General features: G+C 38.7%; 1 protein-coding gene across 3 annotated transcripts in view; it reads left to right on the top strand.

Annotated features, from left to right (window-relative positions):
* The first annotated feature begins 3,973 nt into the window (after positions 1-3,973).
* The window catches only part of LOC117411829 (rho GTPase-activating protein 29-like), a 51,784-nt gene continuing 32,871 nt past the window's right edge, over positions 3,974-22,886 (top strand). The window contains exons 1-2 of one of the 3 annotated variants that reach the window (XM_034019632.3): positions 3,974-4,248; positions 7,560-7,914. In XM_034019632.3, coding sequence (XP_033875523.3) covers positions 4,234-4,248; positions 7,560-7,914 — 370 coding nt within the window. In that variant the 5' untranslated portion in view covers positions 3,974-4,233. The remainder of the gene's footprint in view (positions 4,249-7,559; positions 7,915-22,886) is intronic. The other 2 variants (XM_034019627.3, XM_034019617.3) reach the window with 2 other exon arrangements.

The raw sequence follows: 22,886 nt of genomic DNA, 5'->3' as shown, positions 1-22,886 counted from the left end.
CATTTCTCTGCTTCAACGTTCTTTTGCCTGAGTTCGAGTTTACAACTTGTTTGTTTTTTAAACAATTCAAAACAGTACATTTCCCAACAATCTCGATGTTATATATATATATATATATATATATATATATATATATATATATATATATATATATATATATATATATATATATTTGCAGGCATATGTTCCATTTTAAAACATAAATAAATCATGTAATATAAATGATATAGACGTCACAATAAGTGCGTTCCCTAGTATATTTCCATGTTGACAATACAAGTTAATTGTCATTAAACTTGGATGTCCTGTAATATACATGGAAAAGTGCTTTATATACATTTAGCATTGATCCATCTCAAATGTCATTGCCTTTCAAATGCACTTACAGTAAAGATTAAAGTCAAGCCTCAGTTTCAATGTTGATTTGAAGCCTCTACACTACAGTATGTAACACTTGACCATGAGGAAGGTTGGAATTAAGTGAGGGTGGTCGCGGATTCCGTGATTTTTGTTGATTTTCATTGGTGTCCGTGATTTTACTCCATCTCAGCCAAAAACGTTTGCGCTAATGATGTTGCATTAGCTTGGTTGCCTTGCTTTGTAATGTAGCCGTTCACACTACTTAATACTTTGCCACATTACAAAGATTTTAAAAATGAGCAAAACAAAGTTTTGACACAGAAAGATAATTTTGCATCAAACCTCTCAGTGTACAACATGTTGTATCAGAATAATATGTAAACAAACCAAAATGTAAAATAACTGCAAACTGCACCACAGCAGAAGCAATAGATGTACACACAGACAGTTTTTGAACTTCAAACGTTATTTTTTTTGTAATTCACAAATTTGACACTAGATGGTACTATAAACTGCATTACGAGTATTAATTTGTTCATGAATTATACGATGATGACAATTGTTATTATTAAAACATAAACTACATTATCATAATTCAAATGCTGTACATTTCACAGTGTTAAAGTAATACAATTAATTGAATATAATTTTAAATGAATAGAAGTCTTGAGTCATACTTTAGCTGTTTTTTCACAAGGGGTTGCTGTTCTATAGGATTCCATTGCTTATGGTAGATTGCCTATAATTATGGTTGATTGATTTTGAATATAATATAAAGTATAGCTGTTAATGTTTCTTTTGCTATTGAATATAGTATATTTGGCAAGAGGGTTATAGGGTCAGAAAATCTAATAGGGTAGTAGAATAAAATGTCTTGGCAGCTTAAGGAACCTAGAAATTAGAGAATTTAAGGATTCACGGTTAGTTCTTCTCAGGATCAAAAGCAATGCAGTATCAAATGTATTCTTCTTTTGCTTGTTTCAACCCACAAGGGAGAAGGTATGACTTTTGACAAAAGATGCTGGCAGCAGGCCATTCCCTTATGTGAGCAAAGTGGCATCCATACCCAACACACACAATCACCGGTTGTTGTTTTTTTTAATTTAGTTGTTGCCAATGATTTTTACACAGTTTTCTCCCCAATTTAGAATCGCCAATTGTGTTGTTATTAATCCCGGCTCACTGCTGCAACCCCCGGTGACTGTGGAAACAGCGTCCTCCAAAACGTGTTCCTGCCAAGCTGTCATTTTTCACACTGTGGATCCACAGTGAAGCCATCAGACCTATAGTGCCGGAGGACAACACAGATGTGAATGGTTCCACTGCAGATCCGCAGGCGCCCTATCAGCCACAGGGGTCGCTGGTGCGAGGTGAACGGTGGATTGCCCTGCCACCTAAGCCCTCCCTACCTGGGCAACACTCTGACAATTTTGTGCTGCCCCCTGGGAACCCCCGGTCACAGTTGGCAATCACATAGCCTGGATTTGAACCTGCGATCTCCAAGCTATAGGGTGCATCTTGCACTCCACGTGGAGTGCCTTTACTGGATGCGCCACTTGGGAGCCCCCACAATCACCTGTTTAATTCCAGCAGAAGAGATATTTCAGTTCTTGAGTGCTCCAGTACTTAGAGCACCTGCATAAGACAGGCGAGCATAAGAGAGATAAATCTTCAGATGGCTCATTAGTTCAAAGAGGGTTATTATTACAGAGTAGTGGCTTATTTAAAGATGCACATCTTTTTTAAACATCATTTCTGTTGAGACAAACATGCCTATTATTCAATTATCCATTCCGGACAAGAATGAGAGAACTATTGTTGTCATAGCAACAAGATTTGTGCTTTCCGCAATCACAGTAAGCTTCAGTTTTTAAAATGTAGTTTCAATTAGCTTCTCATAATCAACTAGACACATGATTAGATTTTCTTTTTAATGAAGCTCATCATACAGGGAATAGATACAATGGACGATATTTAAAGAGGAACCACCTTTTCTAATAAAAAATACATACAAATGCCTAATGCTTACCCCCAAAGCATGCATGCAAGAAAAAATAATATATTTTTTTTATGCCTGGTATTGTTAGCCCAATGCATGGGCATATACATGCAATTATATATTTTTTGAACCCTTGAAACTAATAAACAGTGTTCTGTGTTATTTTATTTATCGTAAAAATGCCACCATTGCTTCTGTCACAATGATGTAATACCCAAATCATAGATATGAAGGGTGATTCCTAATTCTCATTATCTTGTGGCTGGACTGTGGTGATAATCCATCAATGAGAACAGCACGCCTACCTGTTCAACTAGTTTTAAAATAAATCCAAACTGGCCAGTAAATTACAGGTCTTGACGTGAGGTATGGAATCTCACCTAAACGGTAAATACAATAGCGGAAATACCAGCTGTGATATGCAGACCTTTTAAACTAGTGCCTCAAGGTATACCATAGCAAAACCTTGATCATGTTTTAATCATTATTTATCCTATTTATTCAAAAACAAATTTCCTTTCACAAAATATTGTGTATAAAACTGTAATCTTTATGTGGTTATTTCAAATGTTAGAGACAATAGCAGAAAGGTTTTAGAAATGACAAAAAAAGAAATGAGCTGTTAGAAACCTTTAAGAGACTTACTTTTTATTTACCTTTTACTGACTACATGTTAGTGTTGCACCTTTAAGGGTCCCCAAAGGTTTATGGGACATAAAGATGACCGGTAATGGGCATGCACCAGTGCGAGCAGTGACAGCAATGAGAACCATGCTATTAGGGTGCCTCTTGCAAATAAAGCAACTGATTTGAGAATGTTCTTTGGCTTAGATTCAAAACACACTAATGACATTGCAGTAAAAAGCTCTGAGAATGTAACCTTTTTTTGTGTGTGAATGACTGTTACTGGACAAGTGAGTGCTGCCCTGCTAACCACAGGAGGATGTGTATTTCCCTGGTGAAATTGTTTTTTTCATTGTTTTTAGATTTTTAAAAGTCACACCCATACAAAGAAGACTGGGGTTAGCGTGTATACATTGCTGTACATTTAAATCCAATATTGCAACAAGGTTTTTTATTTTATTTTTGGAATTATATATTTTTTAATAGCGTAGACTGTGTAAATATAGAGTTAATTGCATGTTGTAGGCACACATACAGTGTCCTGTAAAAAAATAAAATAAGTTGCTTGTTTCTAGTCTTGAGGCAACATCTACACCAAATGTACAATGTGTCCATTACATATTTAATATAATTCACAGTGAAACAGGCTACCGGTGGTTATTATTATTTGTTTATTTAGCAGACGCTTTTATCCAAGGCGACTTACAGAGACTAGGGTGTGTGGACGATGCATCAGCTGCAGAGTCACTTACAATTACGTCTCACCCGAAAGACGGAGCACAAGGAGGTTAAGTGATTTGCTTTGGGTCACACAATGTGTGAGTGGCTGAGGTGGGATTTGAACCGGGGATCTCTGAATTACAAGCCATTATACAGCCTCCTATATTGCTCTGAAAAGCAGACCATGGTAGTATAACCATGCACTGTATTAAATAAGCAGCTCCTCTATGGCATGAGGTTTAGCCCCAGAGTGCAGTTTCGATTTTTCTTCCACCTGTTGCTGTTGTTAGGGGGAGCGAACGAGACAAACCAAGCGAACCAACCCTCTGCTCTAACTGCCCTATCAGAAGCGGTGTGTAGTGTCACAAGTGAAGGGGAGGAGGAGAGTTAGCAGAGAGAGACTGAACGGCGTGTCTGAGTTTTAACTGGGAGAAGAGTGGCACGTACTTACAGTACAGGAATACATACAATACGTGTGGGTTTTATGTGAAAAATAGACGTTTCTTGTTTTTCGTGCTGTGCAATGGTACATGATTATAAACCAGGTGAGTATCATTTCAACCATTTTTTTGTCATTTAACGGGCTGTGGATAAATCAGACTAGACTATGTAGGCTACAGTGATCAAGGCATTTTGCCTGGATAACTACAGTGTACGAGTGGAAATGTTTTTTTTTTTAACTTTTGTGTTTTTTGGAGAAAAAGCACCGTGGTTTGAAGGTCTCAAAACAATCGTTATGCAAACATTGACAGACATTGATTTGTGATCTCAAACGAGATCGATTTCACAAGAATACATTTAAAGTGTCATTTTAATTTAAGTACACAACCCACTGAGCAGAATTACAACATTTTGACTTGAGATAACTGTTATCTCCGTTCCCAAATAATCACACGTTGCCTTAGTTGAATAGATTTGTGATCATGACTGAACAATTGTGGACTTGTGACTTGATCATTAAACAAATGTAAATGGTCGGATTGTTTGTTAAGTATTTTTTTACTGGACATCATAACTATACAAATGCCATCTCTTAACCGCCGGGAGTACACGTGTATGAATAATTTGTTAAAATGAATGAATAGGGTGCATTTTAATACTGTAGCGAAAAGTCGAAATCTCATTCCGCCAAAACAATTGTGAAATGACTGCTTGAGTAACGTATTTAGTGGTTGCGCGTGCAAAAACGTGTCAAGCGTCAGCCTAAAAAACAATCTGTGATGATTTATGAATTTGAATGGAATTTAATCGTATAGGGGCAGATGGGGGTAGCTCTGCTGCTGTATTTTTAGTAGTAAATTATTCTGATCGAACAAGATCGGTGATATCGATGGGGGGTGGGAAATAGTTTGACAAACTAACGGTATTGACTTTATGCTAAAGTCCAATACAGAACGGTACATAATTCTCGTCGACTGTTTTGTGACGTAAGGGATGATGTATTGTGAGAAAAAGAAAAAAAAAAAACGACAACATTGCAACTAAACAGCTGTGTATGCATTTTTTATTTTATACACAGTGGCAAATGACAAGCTGTACAGAAATGTCTCTGAATACTATAATGGGATGTCTTAGTCAGACTGAAGATGAATGGAAGTGTTGAGGTTTAATGTTCAAAGCATATCTCTTAATTAAGCCGTGTCCCGAACACTGTAGACAGTTTGCTAAACATTTTAATTTGACTACCCTATTACTACAGACTACAAAACACATACACAGCCACTGCTAAGTAATAACTGAAAAATTGGTAAAAAAAAAAAAGTGTAAAGAAATTAGACACGTGAATAAGTAACTTTAATTCAAAAATAAATTCCAAAAGTGAATCTAAGTAGTGATGGAGCTAAATTCTGACAGTATATACAATTGGTATCAGATACTGTATCTACAGCAATGGCCAAAATATTTGCTTCATAAAGTTAAATAAAACCTGCTGAATAATGTTATGCTGACATATTTTATTACATACTGCTTGTTGTTCTTGTTTAGTTTTCCATATAGTTACGAAAAACTGAAATTTGAAAAAGTGTGACATTTCAAAATCTAACATGAAATACTGTACTACTATTATGGCATCTGGTAGACTGCGATTTTGTAGTTTTGTTGATTATATGATGTTAAATAGAGCATTCATTTATATATATATATATATATATATATATATATATATATATATATATATATATATATATAATTGTCTTGATCCTAAAATTCTGGGTGATGCAAAACTGTATAGTAACAGAGCATAAACACCTGCCTGTAAAAGCATAAAAACATGTCAAATGACAGGTTTGTAGTTGAATCACTTAAAATACGGAAGTGTTTAGATGAACCCAGTTGTTTATAAAACTGAAATAGACGCCCCACTTGAGCATTAACAAATCTTAACTCTGACACCCCAAAAATATAAACCTGACTTTTGGCGGACCTCTGATTACATCCTTTCCATTTAAAGACACAGTTGTTTTATAGTCTTACACTAGAGCTCCAGTAATTGTCCAATTATTACTCAAATAATTGGCCTGAGAAGAAAACAGAGTGTTTGTATGGGACAGTCTGGCAGCTGCCTTCTGCACATCACCTCTACATCATTTTATATTGGGGTTTGTCTCTTGGCGTCTGCCACCGAGCTTTTAATTTATGTTTTGGTCTGAAGGGTCAGGGCGAGTTAATTAAAAGCTGCCACAACATTCAAGCTGTTTCAATAATGAATATAGAGGATAGCCCTTCTATAACCCTCCTGACTTGATGAAATACAGCTGTTGAACTCAAGGTGTAATTCACTTTTACACTTTTACAGGAAAGTATAAACAGTTTTATAACTTAACAGATTCTTAGAAGTGTTGACACAAATGTTAGATCATGAATACTGAAGTGGGTTACAAGTAGTAGTTGTGCAAATTTAAGTATTTTATCTTAACATTCTCCAGCTGGAAAATCACTAGAACTTTGAACTTTCTCTTTCATTTATATATATATATATATATATATAGATAGATAGATAGATAGATTTTCAGTACGTTTTGAGTACAGTGTTACAAAAGTTGAAGAATCCAACATGTTGAGGTAGAATACTGCCCAACACCTTGTTAATAGCCATTGTACCACAGCAATACAGAACACCAGCATCTCGCTGGAAATGTGTGGGTTTCCAGTGAGATCCTGATAAAAGCAGAACATGTACTAAAACATTTGAAAACTGTCAATCAAACCAGCCACCCTGCTTACTTATCTGAGATGCATCTACCAGAGACTTCAAAGTATTTAGATATGTTTCACTAAGGTTCTATTTGACATCATCGAAAACATTTCTAACATTGATCATAAAGTACTACATTCCTAAATAATCTGATTAGAATAAGTAGCATATTGAGCAGGTTAATTTCACTAAGCAAAATACTGAGTGGTAACTAGGTATTTCAACCCAAATGTATTTTGTAAACTCTAGCTTCCTGTTGCTTTAAGAAAAAGGCACACTTGCGTTTAGAGTTGGAGTCCAGTATACACTGCCAGTGAATGTTATTGTCATAATTCCTGAAAAAGACATCATGGTGGGGATGGCCCTTTACATACTGGATTGAGTCATTCCAGGGCGTTCCTTGAGCTGCTGTAGTTAATTTGGCGACAAGTTATACAGTAATCTCGGAAGGTTGGTCCAGATGCTGTGTAGTCAATAAATCTTTTTTTGTTCACCCCTGCTTGTGTATTTTTATTTTTTGCATAAAGACATGCTAACAGGGTTTCTTGGGCAGATCTTGGTGTAAAAAAAATTTTTTAGTCAGAACTACCGCCAGTGGAGGACATCCCCTCCCCCCCAACAGTTCTCGGTTTACTAAATGAATTCTTTAATTCGTTCTAGGAACAGCCTTTCTTGGATGGGAGTCTAGCAGCGTCCGAGGTTAACACGGCCAGGGGTTTCTCGAGCACTGCTGCAGCAGCTGGGATGTTGCGACAGAACAACAACAGCGGTGGCAACAAGCTCACTCTGGGGATTGCGCGGCTCACCAACTCTCACTTTTTCCCCCTGGCGGCCACCACCGGTTCCTCGGGCATGGGCTGTAGCACCAAGAGCAACTCCCTGAGCAGCATCAGTTCGAGCTCGGACTGCCAGGACAGCCCCGGTGTGGACCCCGACTACATCATGCAGCTGGTCAGCGACGTCCGCAAGTTTGCAGATGTGCTTCTGCATCTCAAAGAGGCCTTTCATGCTGAAGGTGTGTGAAAAATCTTTCCGCTTTCCTTGGAATTAGTGTGGGCCTGGTAGTTGGACTGTGAGCTTAAGCAAATTCCTTTCTTTTCTTTTCTTTGATTTAAAATTTAAAATTCCTTGTGCCTGTTCTAACAGCAGCACGTTCTAGTACAATTGAATGCAAAGATGACCTGTTGCTTCAGTGTGTTTTCAGTAAGAACCAGTCAAAATTATGATAGCAGCTGTAAGCAATAAGAAGGCTTGTACAGTACTGGATATAAATGGTACAAACTTGTCATTGTACATTTTTTTTGTACTTCTGAATGAAATTCAATCTGTTATTTTGTATTTCGTTACATCAGTTTGACTACTGTAATCCTACTCATGATCTTTTACTGTTGCTTAGAATCAAACAAAATGACTTTTGACAGGTTTCAAGTCAAGAAATAGTGACAGCTCTGCTAAGCAGAAAGAGACTCCAAAGAGTGGTTGTTTCAAATGAGATCTGGTCTCTTTAAATGGAACTGCTTCTTAAGTGGAAAAAGGTTAAGTGAATTACTTAGTTCAATCACTGTCTATCAGAATCCTAGAATGGTTTCAGGTAACCTGAGGTTAGAATGTGAGGCTATAATCTGTGTCTGTTGGGAGGTGTTTATTTAAGAAAACAAATGGGCAAATCCTTTAACCTTCCTGGCAGCCCAGGGCAAAAAAAAGGAGGTTTTCTACACAATATAACCGTGAGAGAATTGATTTGAAACCCAGCAGTGTTGACACTAGCCTGGTATTAAGAGTGGTCTGTTTCTGATCTCTAATGCAAGTCGTTTCTTTATGGATCAATCTTAAAAGTCCGGTAGACATCTGTTTAGTGTCTGTCTTTCTGGATAACCCTAAATGTAGGGCCCTTTGAAATCCGTGTTACGGAGAACATGGACGGAATCGTGGAATTTAGAGAAAAAAAACGGAATTAGGCACCCGAGGACCTTACCACAAAATCAATTTAAACAAACAAAATGTATATGTATATTATTTAAAAATTACATTGAAATAGCACAGTGTTTGTATGACAAGAGGCTTCAAGAAACACACGTCATGGGAAAGCATGAAAAACATTTTTGCACCTCTCAGCCACCGTACACGACTGTGATTTTAACTGTAAACAAGCGCTGCCTCTCGTGCCACTTCACTTGCTAGCTACCGTTATCGCTTGGGGGGGAAAACGACTACCTATAAGTTATTCTGAGCAGATAGTACTGTAATGAGTTGCTGCATTTTTTCTCCAAAGTTCTCAGGGAGATATTACTAAGTTGCTTTTTCTTAAAGTATTTAGGCTTTTACTTACATTGTTTGTCATTAATTATTAATGAAAACACTAAATTTATTTTGAAATGTTATAGTTCAGCTTGTGTTAAAAAGAAAAACTACTAAAAAAGCCTACATTTTGATTTTTTCTTTTTAATTTACAATGTTCCTAGTTTGTTTCTATTACTTTGTGCCAATTTATACCCTTTTTTCTGAAAGCACTTTGATTAAAACCGTTTAGAAAGGTTGTTTTTGTCATATTTTTTCATGCATTTCTAGTTTCACCATTGCTGTCAATGTATCAAACACTTGTGGTTATAAAAAAAAAACAACTAATTAACAAATTACAGATTTTTATAACCAAAAAATCAGAAATCAGGAAAAAAGAAATCTGAAAATTCAAAATAATAAAACAGATTTCATAGGGCCCTATGAATGTTGAGCGTGAATGGATTAAGAAAAATGGGCTTTGCAAACCCACCTGCCGGTTGAGCTGTCTGTAGAATCTAACCTTCCGGTCTGGCAGTTATTAGCAGTGCTGCAGACCTGCATGCAGGATCACATGAATTTAACCACATGGCCAATGACTGCTAAACAGCCCTTAGTCCTGTCATTTACTGGGTCAGAGTTAAATAGTATTTTGGCAGGCATTTTAGGAGCAACCTATGGTCTTAACTACATAACTCAAAAGGCGTGTCTATGATGATAGGTGATTCCGCAGGATTTATGCATATACAAAAAGGCCATTATTACAAGATACATTATTTCTGGTAATCAGACCACTATGTTCACGTATTCCATGTCTATTTGCAGCTGGAACCTTGTTGAAAGCGATTTGATCCTGTTTATTCAATTTTCAGTAGAGTTAGGATTATGTCATCCCCGATTTAGGATTGCAGACTGGTGTAACTCTCTCTCCCATACGCTCTAAGGTGGAAATAATCAAATAGCTGTTCAATCTAAAGGACTTTAAAGCTGGTATAAAACGTAAACTTGCTGAAAACAATATATAGACTATTGGGGACAACAGGAAGACCCGGCCCCTTTAGATGATCTTGAGTCTTTGTGAAACCTATAGTCGACTTCAGACGGAAACAACAGCAGCCCTAGTTTGATATAGAGTGAAAGCCTGATTAAACATGCATCCATTTGCCAAATTATTTAATTTGTTTTCTGTTTAAAAAATTAAAAGATTAAAGTTTGAGTAAATGCTTATATATTTTAAAAGAATCTAAACAGTTTCAACATGTTTGGCAAAATAATTGGGACCTGTAATATTCCTGCTGGAGTTCACAGGAGTGATTTAGTGAACCAGTAAAAAAAAAAAAAAAAAATAGGGAGGTTTGCTTATTTATTATAATATGTTGATGTTAAAAGCTATCTCCCGTCAGAAAACAGTTATGTTAATTACATCCCTGCTCTGTGTAATTTGGATGTCTACAGTCAAAGTAATGTATCTTTAACCATGCAGTCTGAAAAATATACAGCATGCCACATGAGTAGACAAGTGTGTCCTCAAGACCCATTCTAATAAAACAGCTGCACATTAAAAAATAACTCAAAATCAAAAAGGTGTTTGATCTCCTGTAAGGGTTATTCTCACATTCCTTGTGGTACAGCCCAGCTGGATTATACTAGTTTTTTTTTTTAATCACAATATTGCATTACCTTGTTCTCGAAACGCTTTATTAGTAGTTTGTAGTGGGTGGATGCCAACCAAATGGTGCGGTGGTAAGAACGATTGACTCTGATGAGACAAAAGTCTCGGAAGAGGGCTGCCTGTCAGGAGGGTGGGTCCTGTGTGTGAGTCTTGTACTGTAAAGTAGATCAAATTGAAGATGAAGAATATCCTGGTGATTGATCATACAGCACGAATTGTTGCTTTGTTACAGGGAATAACGTAGTGTTAGACAGAACAAATGTTAAGTTGCATGTACTGTGACTGGTTATATGGTACTGTACCATACTGCAGTAGACATTCATTGCAGGTTGTAATACTGGTTGCACACACTACTCCTAATTTATACTAATTGTTTTTGCCAGTCAGGTTTGAAGTGCAAATTCTTAATTCTACTGTACATGGACTTCTACGTTGTTGTTTATTTTTATTATTTTTTTCCCTCATTTTGCAGTAGAAATTTGAAATACTCTAGGGATCAGAACACCGACACATTTTATGACAGTTCTTTCAAAATCTAGCGACTCTGACCTAGTTTGATTGATAATGCTTTTTTTTTCCCTTGAACACCTTTTCAATTTTAATGTCAACAAATTAAGACGTAAATAAAGGTTCAGCCAATTTAATAGATTAAAGGTCAAGGACAGGATGGTGTACAGTCCCTGGACAGTATAAACCATTTCAAATCTGATCAGGATATTTTTTACAGTGTGTTTAGACAGTGGCTCAGACATGCACTTCAGAAAGATAGCAATCTTGTTCCGTGATAGCTAGTTTAATGAAGTTATGGACTGATAACTGTCTTCAAAGTGTAATTTGGGATACTTAGCTGGGTGGGTCCTGGGGATAGGATATTTCAGCAAACAAAAGAGTTTCTTGTTGAATTGCCTTGCCAGATAATAAAGCTCAAGGTAATTCTTCACTATTTATTTCAATGGTTATGCTGAAACCAAAACATTTAAATCTGCTGAATAATTTTCTTGTCGGTCTAGCTTTTTAAAATAAAAAATAATGATTTCAGTAGCAGCAATGTCTTTCACTTCTTGTCTGTTGCGGAGTTCAAGTTACTTATTAAATGTTATAGCTCTCAGTTGGAATGAAAACCAGAAGACACATGGGGTCCCCGGACCAAGGCTGGGAAGCTCTGCCGTACACTGTACAAAAGACTGATACAATGTGGGCATCACTGCATGTGGAAGAAGGAAGAAAAATGTTAATGCTGTTAAAATTCAGAAGAGTACAACACTCCAGCTGCAGTGTTTTTTTTCTTTTTTGCTGTAGCGCTGCTCATTCCATTCTTTGCTCTGCCAAGCAGAATGATGGTTAGCATGTCAGCCCTTTTTAAGGGAAAAATAACAAGAACACATAAGGGTTCCATCATGCTGAAGAATTTAAAACTCAGCAGAAAGAAATCCTCCCCGGATGAAGGTGCAGAGTGTGGACACAGCTTCCTGCAGGCCAGGAGCTTCATTGCTATTTCTCTCCAGAACGGCGCCTTTAAACAATCGCACTGCATTTTCCTTTGCAGAGGTCCCAGCAGCTCATGTTCCTATTTATACAAGCTTTTGTAAAATTCATATGGTTGAGATTTAGCAGAGAAACAGCTGCAGTGGTGCTTTCTTATAGAAATGTTAGATATGAAATGTATGAGCATTAAAACCTGGAATGGGTGATACTGCTGTGTAATGGGAGTCTCCATCCCTGGTATTGTTTCAGAACATATTTTAATGCATTTATAACATCACATTGCTTCTCCTATAACCAATATCAATACATGCCCTGTATATTATTCTTTCTTTCTTTCTTTCTTAGCATACGCCCTTACCCAGTTCAGTTGTATGCAAAAAATGCATTACATACAATTAAGAGCAAGATACAAAATACAGTGACTTCAGTCCTAAAAAGAGCAAATGCAAAACACAGTACGATCTGATATTGGGGCAGTTCAAGAGCAGGTATGAGGGTCTGGAGGTAGCTGGGTGCAGTCTGGTCAAGGCATCAGTAGGCAAGTACAAGAGTCTTGAGCTGGATGCGAGCGGTGATCGGGAGTCAGTGGAGTGAGCGGAGCAGTGCAGTAGTGTGGATTAAGCGAGGCAGAGTGAACACCAGGCGAGCAGCGGAGTTCTGGATGAGCTGGAGCGGACGGGTGGCGGAAGCAGGGAGGCCGCCCAGGAGGGAGTTGCAGTAGTCTAGGCGGGAGAGTACCAGGGCCTGGACGAGGAGTTGCGTGGAGTAGTTGGTGAGGAAGGGTCAGAGTCTTCCTATGTTGCTCAGGAAGAAACGGCAGGTGCGTGCTAGAGTGGAGATATGCTGGGAGTAGGAGAGGCAGGGGTCCAGGGTTACTCCGATGTTCTTGGCTGAGGAGGAGGGAGAGAGCGTGGTAGATTCCAGAGGAATGGAGATAGAGAGATCAGAGGAGGGAGAAGATGAGGAGGAGAAGAAAAGGAGGTCAGATTTAGAGAGGTTGAGTTTGAGATGATGCGAGTGCATCCAGGAGGAGATAGCAGACAGACAGGTAGAGATACGGGAGGGGATTGTGGGGTCAGAGGGGGGGAAGGAGAGGAAGGAGCATCATCAGCATAGAAATGGTATGAGAAACCATCGGATGCGATGAGGGGGCCCAGGGAGCGGGTGCAGAGAGAGAACAGGAGAGGGCCCAAGACTGATCCTTGGGGGACTTCTGTTGAGAGAGGGTGAGGTGTGGAGGTTGAGCTGCGCCAGGTTACCTGGTAGGTGCGGTCGGAGAGGTAGGAGGAGACCCAGCCCAGAGCAGTGTCAGAGATTCCCAGGTCAGCGAGAGAGGATAGGAGAATAGAGTGATCGACAGCGTCAAAGGCAGCAGAGAGATCAAGGAGAATTAGGACAGAGGAGAAGCACGGGCAGAGTTTAGCGAGTTAGTGACAAACAGGAGAGCAGTTTCAGTGGAGTGAGCAGAGCGGAAACCGGTTGCGCAGAGAGGGTTTTAGAGAGGAAGGATAAGAGGGAGACAGGGCGGTAGTTCTGGAGGGAGGTTTTTTGAGGGGGGGGGGGGGTGTAGAGGCATGTTTGAAGGCAGAGGAAAAGAGGCCAGAGAGGAGAGAGAGATGTTGAAAAGGGAGGAGATGAAGGGGAGTATAGCAGGAGCAGCAGCTTGAAAGAGGTGAGTGGGGAGGGGTTCCAGGGCGCACGTGGTGGGTTTGTAGCCCTGGAGGAGGGAGGAGAGGTCAGAGTCTGAGAGGGGAGAGAAGAAGGGTGAGTTAGTAGGGGAGACAGAGGATGTTGGGGTTGGGGTTGGAGCGGGAGGGGTGGGGGGGAGGAAGAGGTGTTAAAGAGTTTGCGGTTCAGAGATTTTAGAGGAGAAGAAAGAGGCAAAGTCGTCAGAGGAGATAGGGGAGGAGAAGGTAGAGAATAGTTTCCGGGGGTTGTTACTGGAGGATTGGATAATAGATTGGAAATAGGAGCGTTAAGCAGAGGAGAGAGTAGAGGAAAAGGAGGAGAGGAGGGAGTTTGGTTCTCTTCCATTTCTTTTCAGCAGAGCGCAGTTTGGTTCTTGCTGAGGAGAGCCAGGGTTGCGGAGGGGAGGGGCGGGCAGTGATACGTGGATTTGTGTTTCTCTGGGATCACAGCAGTCCCTACACTACAGTATATGCTGTGTCCTGAGGCCCTCTGCTGTTAAAGGTCTGTGCTTGGGTGATGAGACGTGCTTGTTATGGCTGTTTATAAAATTGCAGCACTCCTGGCCTCCTGTGCATAGGCCTAATTCACCAAAGATGCTTTCTTTCACCATCCCAGCGTGGGAAAAAAGGACAATCTGCATAATGGGTTTGGTGCACTGATTAACAGTTTGGTATTTGCATCTGATTATGGGTGAAACATGTTTAGTAATTCTTAACCCTTTGCGGTCCATTTATTCAGTGCATCTCAGGCGTGTCAGTTCCAATTTATTTTCACATGCGCAGTTTATTTCACACTCGCTGTTTAAAAGTATTTTTTTTCACAGTAAAACAGGTTTAAAAGGCACTGCATATCAACAGGACACCCAGTACTGCATCTCCAGCCCTGCCCCACCCCTTGTTCGCTGTATTTTTCACATACCTCTTCATAGTCGTGCATACTGATAAATCATCTCCTGATCACTTGTTTTATCACCAAACTCCTAAATAATGCGATCGAAGTCATTGTTTTATTACTATAACATCTCAAAAAGCTCTGCAAATGTCTGTGATATTCTTTGAGCGCTGGATGCAGAAGCAGCTATCTTGTTTGTTTTATGTCCGTGTTATCTCTGTGGTGCCGGGGCTATCTGTATTGCTCCGCCCCCCCCCCCCCCCTTTTTTTGGGCTTCTCTCGGCTCCTATCAGTCTCACTCGGTCATTGAATGGTTTTCTCAGCTTTTTCCGGAGAAAAAACGACTAGAGACCTGTTTTTTAAGTCTTTTTGATGTCGGACAGGAAAGGGAAAATTGTAATGTTAGACCTGATCCGACATAGGACCGCAAAGGGTTAATTTTTTTAACTGCTTATGCACTTATTGTGCTGCAAAGTCTTGCTGGGTTTAGAGAGTACCTGCATTTTAGAACAAAACCATCTGTTTTTGTGTGACTAAAAATAAAAAAAGAGTGTGCTGAAAAAAACTACTAGTGTTGAATGCACTATAAAATTATAGTATAGCTGCATTTTAGATTTCAAAAAAGCTTTAAGATGAGCAAAATCTTTATTTGGGGGGGTGCAGGGTTGTGGTTTTATTGATTGTATTTTATGTTCTACTAGAGGTGGGTGTCAGTGAAAATATTGGTAATATGTATTGCATACAATAGTTATAATTTCTCATAGAACAGAATTAACTTGTTTTTTTCGTCCCCTTTTGTTGCTAATCTTTCATTGCAGTCTCCTTGCATTGCTCTATTGAGGCCCTCTCTCTGGTCTCTGCATATCCGAGCAACCTGTGGACTCCCACTTACAGCAGTAAGACCCATATGCCTTTTTAGAACTAAGCTCTGATTAGAATTGCATTCTAAAATACTTTCTTATTCTACACGTCACCTTTTGTGCATGAATCCAGAGTTAAAAAATACCAAAAACAACACTAATCATCCTTTTTTTATTTTATTAACAGGTTTACTTTACATTAGTAACTGGTGATGCCTTATTTTTACACCACATGGTATATTCATATTGTGAGCAATTATTTCTTTGTTAAAAAAAAAAAAAGTTTCTTGTGCTTTTGCTGTGTGTAGAATATGTGAATACCCTCTCTAAAATATGTAGGACAACACATACCCAAAATAAATTGCATTTATTAAAGTGCTGCAGGCCAACTTTTGTAGAAAGCGTCTGACCTCTGCATAGCTTAGATTTTTTACCAGTATGTTTCTTCTCCTGGAATGTAATCAGAAAGATGTTTCTGAGCACAGTTTGATTCAGTGGGCTTGCGGCGTACCTTCAGCATGTAAAAACTGTGCACATGGGATGAGGGGGAAGAGATGAGGTCCATGTTTGTGTCTTGTTTCTACCACGACACAAGCAGAACCTTGACCAGACATTTCTGGTGTATTTCTAACTGTGCATAAACAATATTGACCCTTTAAGGGGATTCTATTAAAGGCACAGCTAATCATGTTGATCCAAGTAAATAAAAGCCCCTCAGTTTCCAAAGTGGAGTTTTGGTTGCCTCCCCTCCCCCACTCGCATACCCTGCATTCCTTTAGAACAAATGTTCACTTGTTGCTATAGTCCCTTAGATCCACTATTGCTAGGTGTGAGAATTCTAAATGCAGAACTGAAAACGTTTCTCTGTGCACGTTTGCCGTTAGGGCGCTAATTCTCAGTGTGTCTACTGGCCTACAGTTCTGGCATTACTTGTGTGTATCAAAGTGCAGAATAGACAGAAATAAATAATATAAATACTACACCTGTAGTAGTGTAATACTACATTATAAATAATTTTGCAGGAGTGTTTTAAAGTACAAGAAATTGAAAATATTACGCTTTCTAAATATCATTACTTTACTTAAAGTGCTATTATTTCAAATCGCTTAAAAAATACTAGATCTTTATAACTTGCCATATTGAAGGATTAAGATAAATTAAGCCAATTAAGGGATAATTAGGGTCTCAAGCTGAACTTCTGAGGCAATAGTAGTAGTCTTGTTTCCAGTCGGGTTACACTAGGTTGAGTATTGTTAGGCTACTTGAACTAAACTATTTGTTTACCATTTTCTGTTAAGCTAATAATACAAGGGTAAATACAGGTGTAAAGCAGTAAGCCATAGAGTGCTATTTTAGAGCCTTTCGAGTATATGCAATTGTGATTTCCTCAAGGGATAATATGATAGATAGTGTTTATTCACACTTCCAATGAGCAGTTCTGTGGAGCATGTGAAAAGGTCATCCTGTCTAAACTACAGCTTTTCTACGTACTTACCAGGGTAAAGAGTAATGCGCTTTGCTTACACAGGAATGAACAGAAGAGACACAAATGTCCAATTTTCTTTTGTGTGAAGATTAGCCAGGTGCGTACCGCAGTTTATAAAAAAAAAAAAAAAAAGAAATCAGGCGCATGAAAAAGAAACACATACTGTAAATGTTCACCTCTCACTGCCAGACCTTGTACAGTTGTACTTTCTCTGGATTATCACTGCGATTTGCACTGCCCCCCCCCCCCCCACTTGTTTTTTGTTCTGGTGTTTGTACGGTATATTATATTTCCTGCTGTTTTTTTTAGCTAGCCGACTATACCTCAGTCATTTTGTGTGTGTGTGTGTGTGTGCTGTACTCTTTTGTCCATATGTCCATATTTTGTCAAATACTCTTTGGCAGAAAAGGTGTTACCTGTTGAGAGTATCTGGGCGAAGGGGAACAGTCCATTGTAATGGTGCTCCCAGCAGTCTGTAACGTGACTAATCTGGATGGCACAAATCCAGGAATGTGTTTGAACTCACTTCTCTCAATACTTACCAAGGTGAGAGAATACAAGTGCTGTTTCAAGCAGGACTGAAGTGAAGTAGCCTCTGGGATTAAGAATTAGCCAGCACTGTACTTGTAACCTGTAATGGGACAAGGTGGTGCAAGGCTGACCCTGAACATGTGTTTGTTTAAGACAGAATGTCCCTTGTTTGTTATATGTATTTGAAACAAGTGAGATACTCTGTACCAAATGATATGAGCTGTCAAATAGGGGGCCAGCAGGGTCTGTCTCCATCCTAATGACGTAAATTGGATATTCCAGCAACTATAACGTAAATTTCTAACATACTGCAGTACAGAATGTGAGCCTAACTGACACGCCCTGCTGTAAAATTGGTTGTTAGCAAGACCCCATAGGAAATGACCTGCAGGGAGATGTGCACCATCTTTAGTGTCAGCTATGATTCCAGCATTCTATTTGTTGTAGGAGCAAAAATGTCACAGAATACAAAAGCTGATAGATCGGTATTGTAGTATTCTGATGGCTTTAACATAGAATATGGACACTGCAGTACAATAATGTAACCGATATGTTTTTTTCTCTTTGGTTGGCCTGAAAGGTAAGCTTCCAGTCATGGCTGTATTCAGATTTTTCTTTTTCTTTTTACAGCTGATAGGTGTTTCATCTTTTTCATTGTTGAGCTCTGATTAATTGGATAAGGGTGTCTGCTAAGAAATAAATAATACTGCTAAGAAATAATGATTGTTGTTCAGTAAAACACCCAAAAGGAAAGGACAACAGCACTTCTCATTTTATCCTTGGTAAGAAAGGGGAGAAAACGCCCTATGATTTAACTAATGAGACAAGTTGTTTTGATTAGATTTTTATCGCCTCAGCATTTTGTTAAGTAGCTTGTTGGTTTAATTAATTAGGTTCATTTTCCTTTATAAGCACCTGCAGGTTCTTGAAATCCTGTTTACAAAACTGAAAGTTTTAGCATGTCAGGTTTATATTTTGAAAGTGTTTTGAAAGTGTTCCTTTTAACCAGCACCAAACTAATGATGTAGGGGGTGGCTCCTTTCAAGGCCTGCAATATATCCTCTTTTAATTGTACCATTTAATGACTGCTTTACCACATTCAAGTTTTTACACTGCTTTATTTTTCAACATAATGGACTTCCCTGTGTCCCAGATAGCTGGGTTTATTTCCTAGAGGCTGGATTTATGGTTATGAGCACTGCAGCAGTTCGTTGAATTAGTTATGGAGGGAGTGGGAAAGTGTCTTAGCAACCTGACCCAGCATGGTGACAAACCAGCGTCTGTGTGTGACTGTGCGTGTGGCACATTTATCACCGTGGATAAGCAGTATTTGTCAGCAAATTAAAAAAAGAATGGTTAATGCTATACTACTGCTAATAATAATCTGTATCGACTGTCTTAGAAACAAGATTCCCAATGCATTGTATTTCAAGCCATGCAACTACTGTATTGTAAATGAATGTATCGTTACAGGTACTGTATTGGCAGGTATTTATTGATAAGCCTGATAATTCCTCATCTGGGATTATTGCAGTTCTATTTCAATATTTTTTGTTGTGATGTATTTTGTTTTGTTTACTCCCATTTAGGGGAAAGTAGTTTTTACTGTAGCTTTGTTCTCCTGTGGTGTGTAGGAAGTTTACTTTCAGATTAGCAGGGCTTTTTGGAAGTTTTCCAACCAGTTGAATACTGACATGTGAACGGTGCAACCTTTAATACTGCACAGCTAATCTGTATGTAACCTCAAAACAAAATTGGAGGGTATTCATTAAATCGCCTTTCTTTTTTTTCTCCTGTATTGCTTTATGTACTGAAGGTGTTGTTTTCAGTCTCCAGTGCTGTATGTCCAGGTCAACCAACAGTGGATATATAACTTGCCTTGTTTTACTGCAGAATGTTTATTGAACAAACGACCTTGTTCATATTTTTCTGTGACCTTTAAGTACTGTAGTTTTGCATGAGTTCAGATACTGACCTGTGATAAAGGCAAGGCAGCATTTACTGTAGTAGGGTCACACATAGCCTCATAAACAGCTGTAAATGGGGATTACAAGTGCCAGGGAGGCTGTGTGGTCCAGTGGTTAAAAAGGGTTTGTAACCAGGAGGTCCCCGGTTCAAATCCTGGCTCGCTAACTGACTCGATGTGTGACCCTGAGCAAGTCACTTAACCTCCTTGTGCTCCGTCTTTCGGGTGAGACATTGTTGTAAGTGACTCTGCAGCTGATGCACAGTTCACACACCCTAGTTCTCTGTAAATTGCCTTGGATGAAGACGTTTGCTAAAGTAACAAAATAATAATAATAAAAGGTTGTTTGTAAAGAGCATCAGTCGAACCCCCCAATATCTTGTGTGTAGCTTGGTTAAAGTCTCTATAGAAAGTTTACAGAAACTGGGGTTCTTATCAGTCAGGAAGAAAGGAGTCATTTATAAGATGCATCTCTTCACAGCAACATAAACATGCCTGCTGTGGATAGATAGATTAAGTAGGATGTGGGCCACCAATAAGGTGGTTGTATAAACCACATCTACGTCAACCTCTGTCAGTAAACGTCATGTTGGGTTTGTGTGTAAAACACAGTATTGCGCTAAAACACAGTATTTTCATATTATTGTTTTTTTTTAAATTTAAAGTTAATACATAGTACCAGTATCCAAAATTTTTATGATCTACCAGTAAAGCACAGGTCTACAGTACATCAATGTGCCACCAACATTACTGTTAAATATAGACAAGAAGAAAAGAGTTTTGAAAAGCTTTACTTTTCAAATAGTAAAATGATGTTTCTTTTGAAAAAGCAAAGCATTTAAAATGGGGTTATTTTAAAATCTTGGTTCGGTACAGTAGGTGGACTTTGTAAGTGTACAGTATTATTTTCTAAAATATATCCTTTCCTTCTATATTTAAACTTGGACAAAGGCACAATTTCTGAAACAGAAAACAACACAATAAAACTAGCAAGGAAATGTTAGTTGTAAACATGCCAGTGTGAAAGGGGCTTAAGTGGTTTGTTTTATACAAGTTGTACAACATTGAAATAGTTTCATTGCTTTTAAAAAATTGGACTTTGCCATTTCTTAAACTTAATTTGGATGAACTGAAGTTCCGAAGCTTCGAAAAAAAATCTGTTGAATCTTTTACTAATGAAAACCAAGTGAGTCAACCAGAGTAGGCTATTTCCCTCGAACAGATGTTTTAATTATTTTATCCAGCTTTGAAACTGAAATAAGTTATCATCTTTAATCAAGCTGAGAGTACAGTAAGTAGAGCTACATTATTGAAATAAACACATTTAATCATTTCTCAGCAAAACCGCGGTCTGCATGAGTCACTCCATGCACACACACTGTGTAATGGTCCAGGCATCCGAGTTGAATGGGGGTTGAGTGGGGACCTTGAAACCATGGTTCCATTAACCAGGGTGGGTGGGCAATAATGATTTAGTCTTGAATTGATTAATAAAAAAAACATTTTTTTTTCAGTTTTTAGATAAGAAGGAAACCTACAGCACATCAGACATATTGTATTGGAAAATGGTGTATTTTCTTGATATGATATCATAAAGGCATGTCTCTCATAGGTCAGTATCCTACTACAGCACCCAGCATAGCTTCTTTAGCACTAATTACAGTCAGAATGGATTTGTGTTTTTTCAGATGGCAATGTGACCCTACCATTACACCCAACAGCTGAACAGGCTATAAATGCTAAATATCTTTTTGGTTTTGCTTTGCTTGTTATCTGTCTCCACCCTGTCTAATAGCTAAACTTCTTCTACTGAGGACAACACTTCTCACAGAATAACCACTGGAACTGTTTTGTATAGGTGCAGTAGTATGTTAATGTAGGACCAGATACTAAAAAAAAATGCTCTAGTGCAAGGTTTTGTTTTCTTTTGTTTTTGTCTTAGCCTTCATTCTCCCGAAACTAGAAATAAAAAGTCGGCACAGACAATACAATTTTTTGTTTAGTTTTTAAAGTAATTAGGAAGAAAAAGAGGTGTGCTGGAGTGACAGCTTAGTGTTGGACCAAAGAATCAATTGGCTTGTTTTAATTAATTTCATGGTACACACATGAGAGATCACTTTCCTTTATATATATAAGTTAACGTACATTCCCAAAGTATTTTAAAACAAAAAAAGTAATTGCACACTTATCATTGGCATTTTCAGTACAGTATATCTCATGCACAATGCACAAACTTTCCACTTTCAGTAAGAGGGGGCATGATTTCTGGGGCATGATTTCTGGGGTTTCTGAGTGTGTGCGGGCGGGGCAGGTGGATGCGAGTGTTACAGTAATTGATGGCATTATTGTTTTGTTGATATGCATGAGATGACCATATTCAAACTCTGAGAATTCTGCATTTATACAATTAGAATTACAGTAACCTTTCTTTTTTTCCCCCATTGGTGTAAGCTTAATGGTCTTGAGCCAGTGTTTTGAATCATATTTTTTTCTGTTTTGTGTAAAGAATAATAATGATAATTGAGGGGCTCCAGAGTGGCGTATCCAGTAAAAGCACTCGCGTAAAGTGCAGGATGCACCCTATAGTCTGGACATCGTCGGTACGAGTGCAGGCTACTCCTTTGCCGACTGAGATCGGGAGTTCCCAGGGGGCACAATTGTCCAAGCGCCGCCCAAGGGGAGGGAGGGTTAGGTCGGCCAGGGTGTCCTCGGCTCACTGCGCACCAGCAACCCCTGTAGTCTGGCCGGGCGCCTCTGGGCATGTCTGTAAGCTGCCAAGAGCTGCGTTGTCCTCCGATGCTGTAGCTCTGGGTGGCTGCATGGTGAGTCTGCAGTGTGAAAAAAAGCTGGTCGGCTGACGGCACACGCTTCGGAGGAGTCAGCGCAGGTGTGGTAGCGGTGAGCTGAGCTAAACAAAATAATTGGACACTACTAAATTGGGGAGAAAAAAAAACCAAAAAAAAAAACAACCTAATTGGTGACTACTAAATTAAAAATAAATAAATAAATAGGCCTAAATAAAAATAATGACAATTGATCACAAGCTATGACTTTTATGTTGCATACAGTGCATTCTGGGAGACAAGTGGGACCTTGTTGGGAAACTATACGGGTCTGTGGGATACTTTTA

The sequence above is a fragment of the Acipenser ruthenus genome, chromosome 10 (assembly GCF_902713425.1).
Source record: "Acipenser ruthenus chromosome 10, fAciRut3.2 maternal haplotype, whole genome shotgun sequence".
Taxonomy (NCBI): domain Eukaryota; kingdom Metazoa; phylum Chordata; class Actinopteri; order Acipenseriformes; family Acipenseridae; genus Acipenser; species Acipenser ruthenus.
The sequence above is the reverse complement of the archived record's forward strand: the minus strand, read 5'-3'. Positions and strand labels throughout refer to the sequence as shown.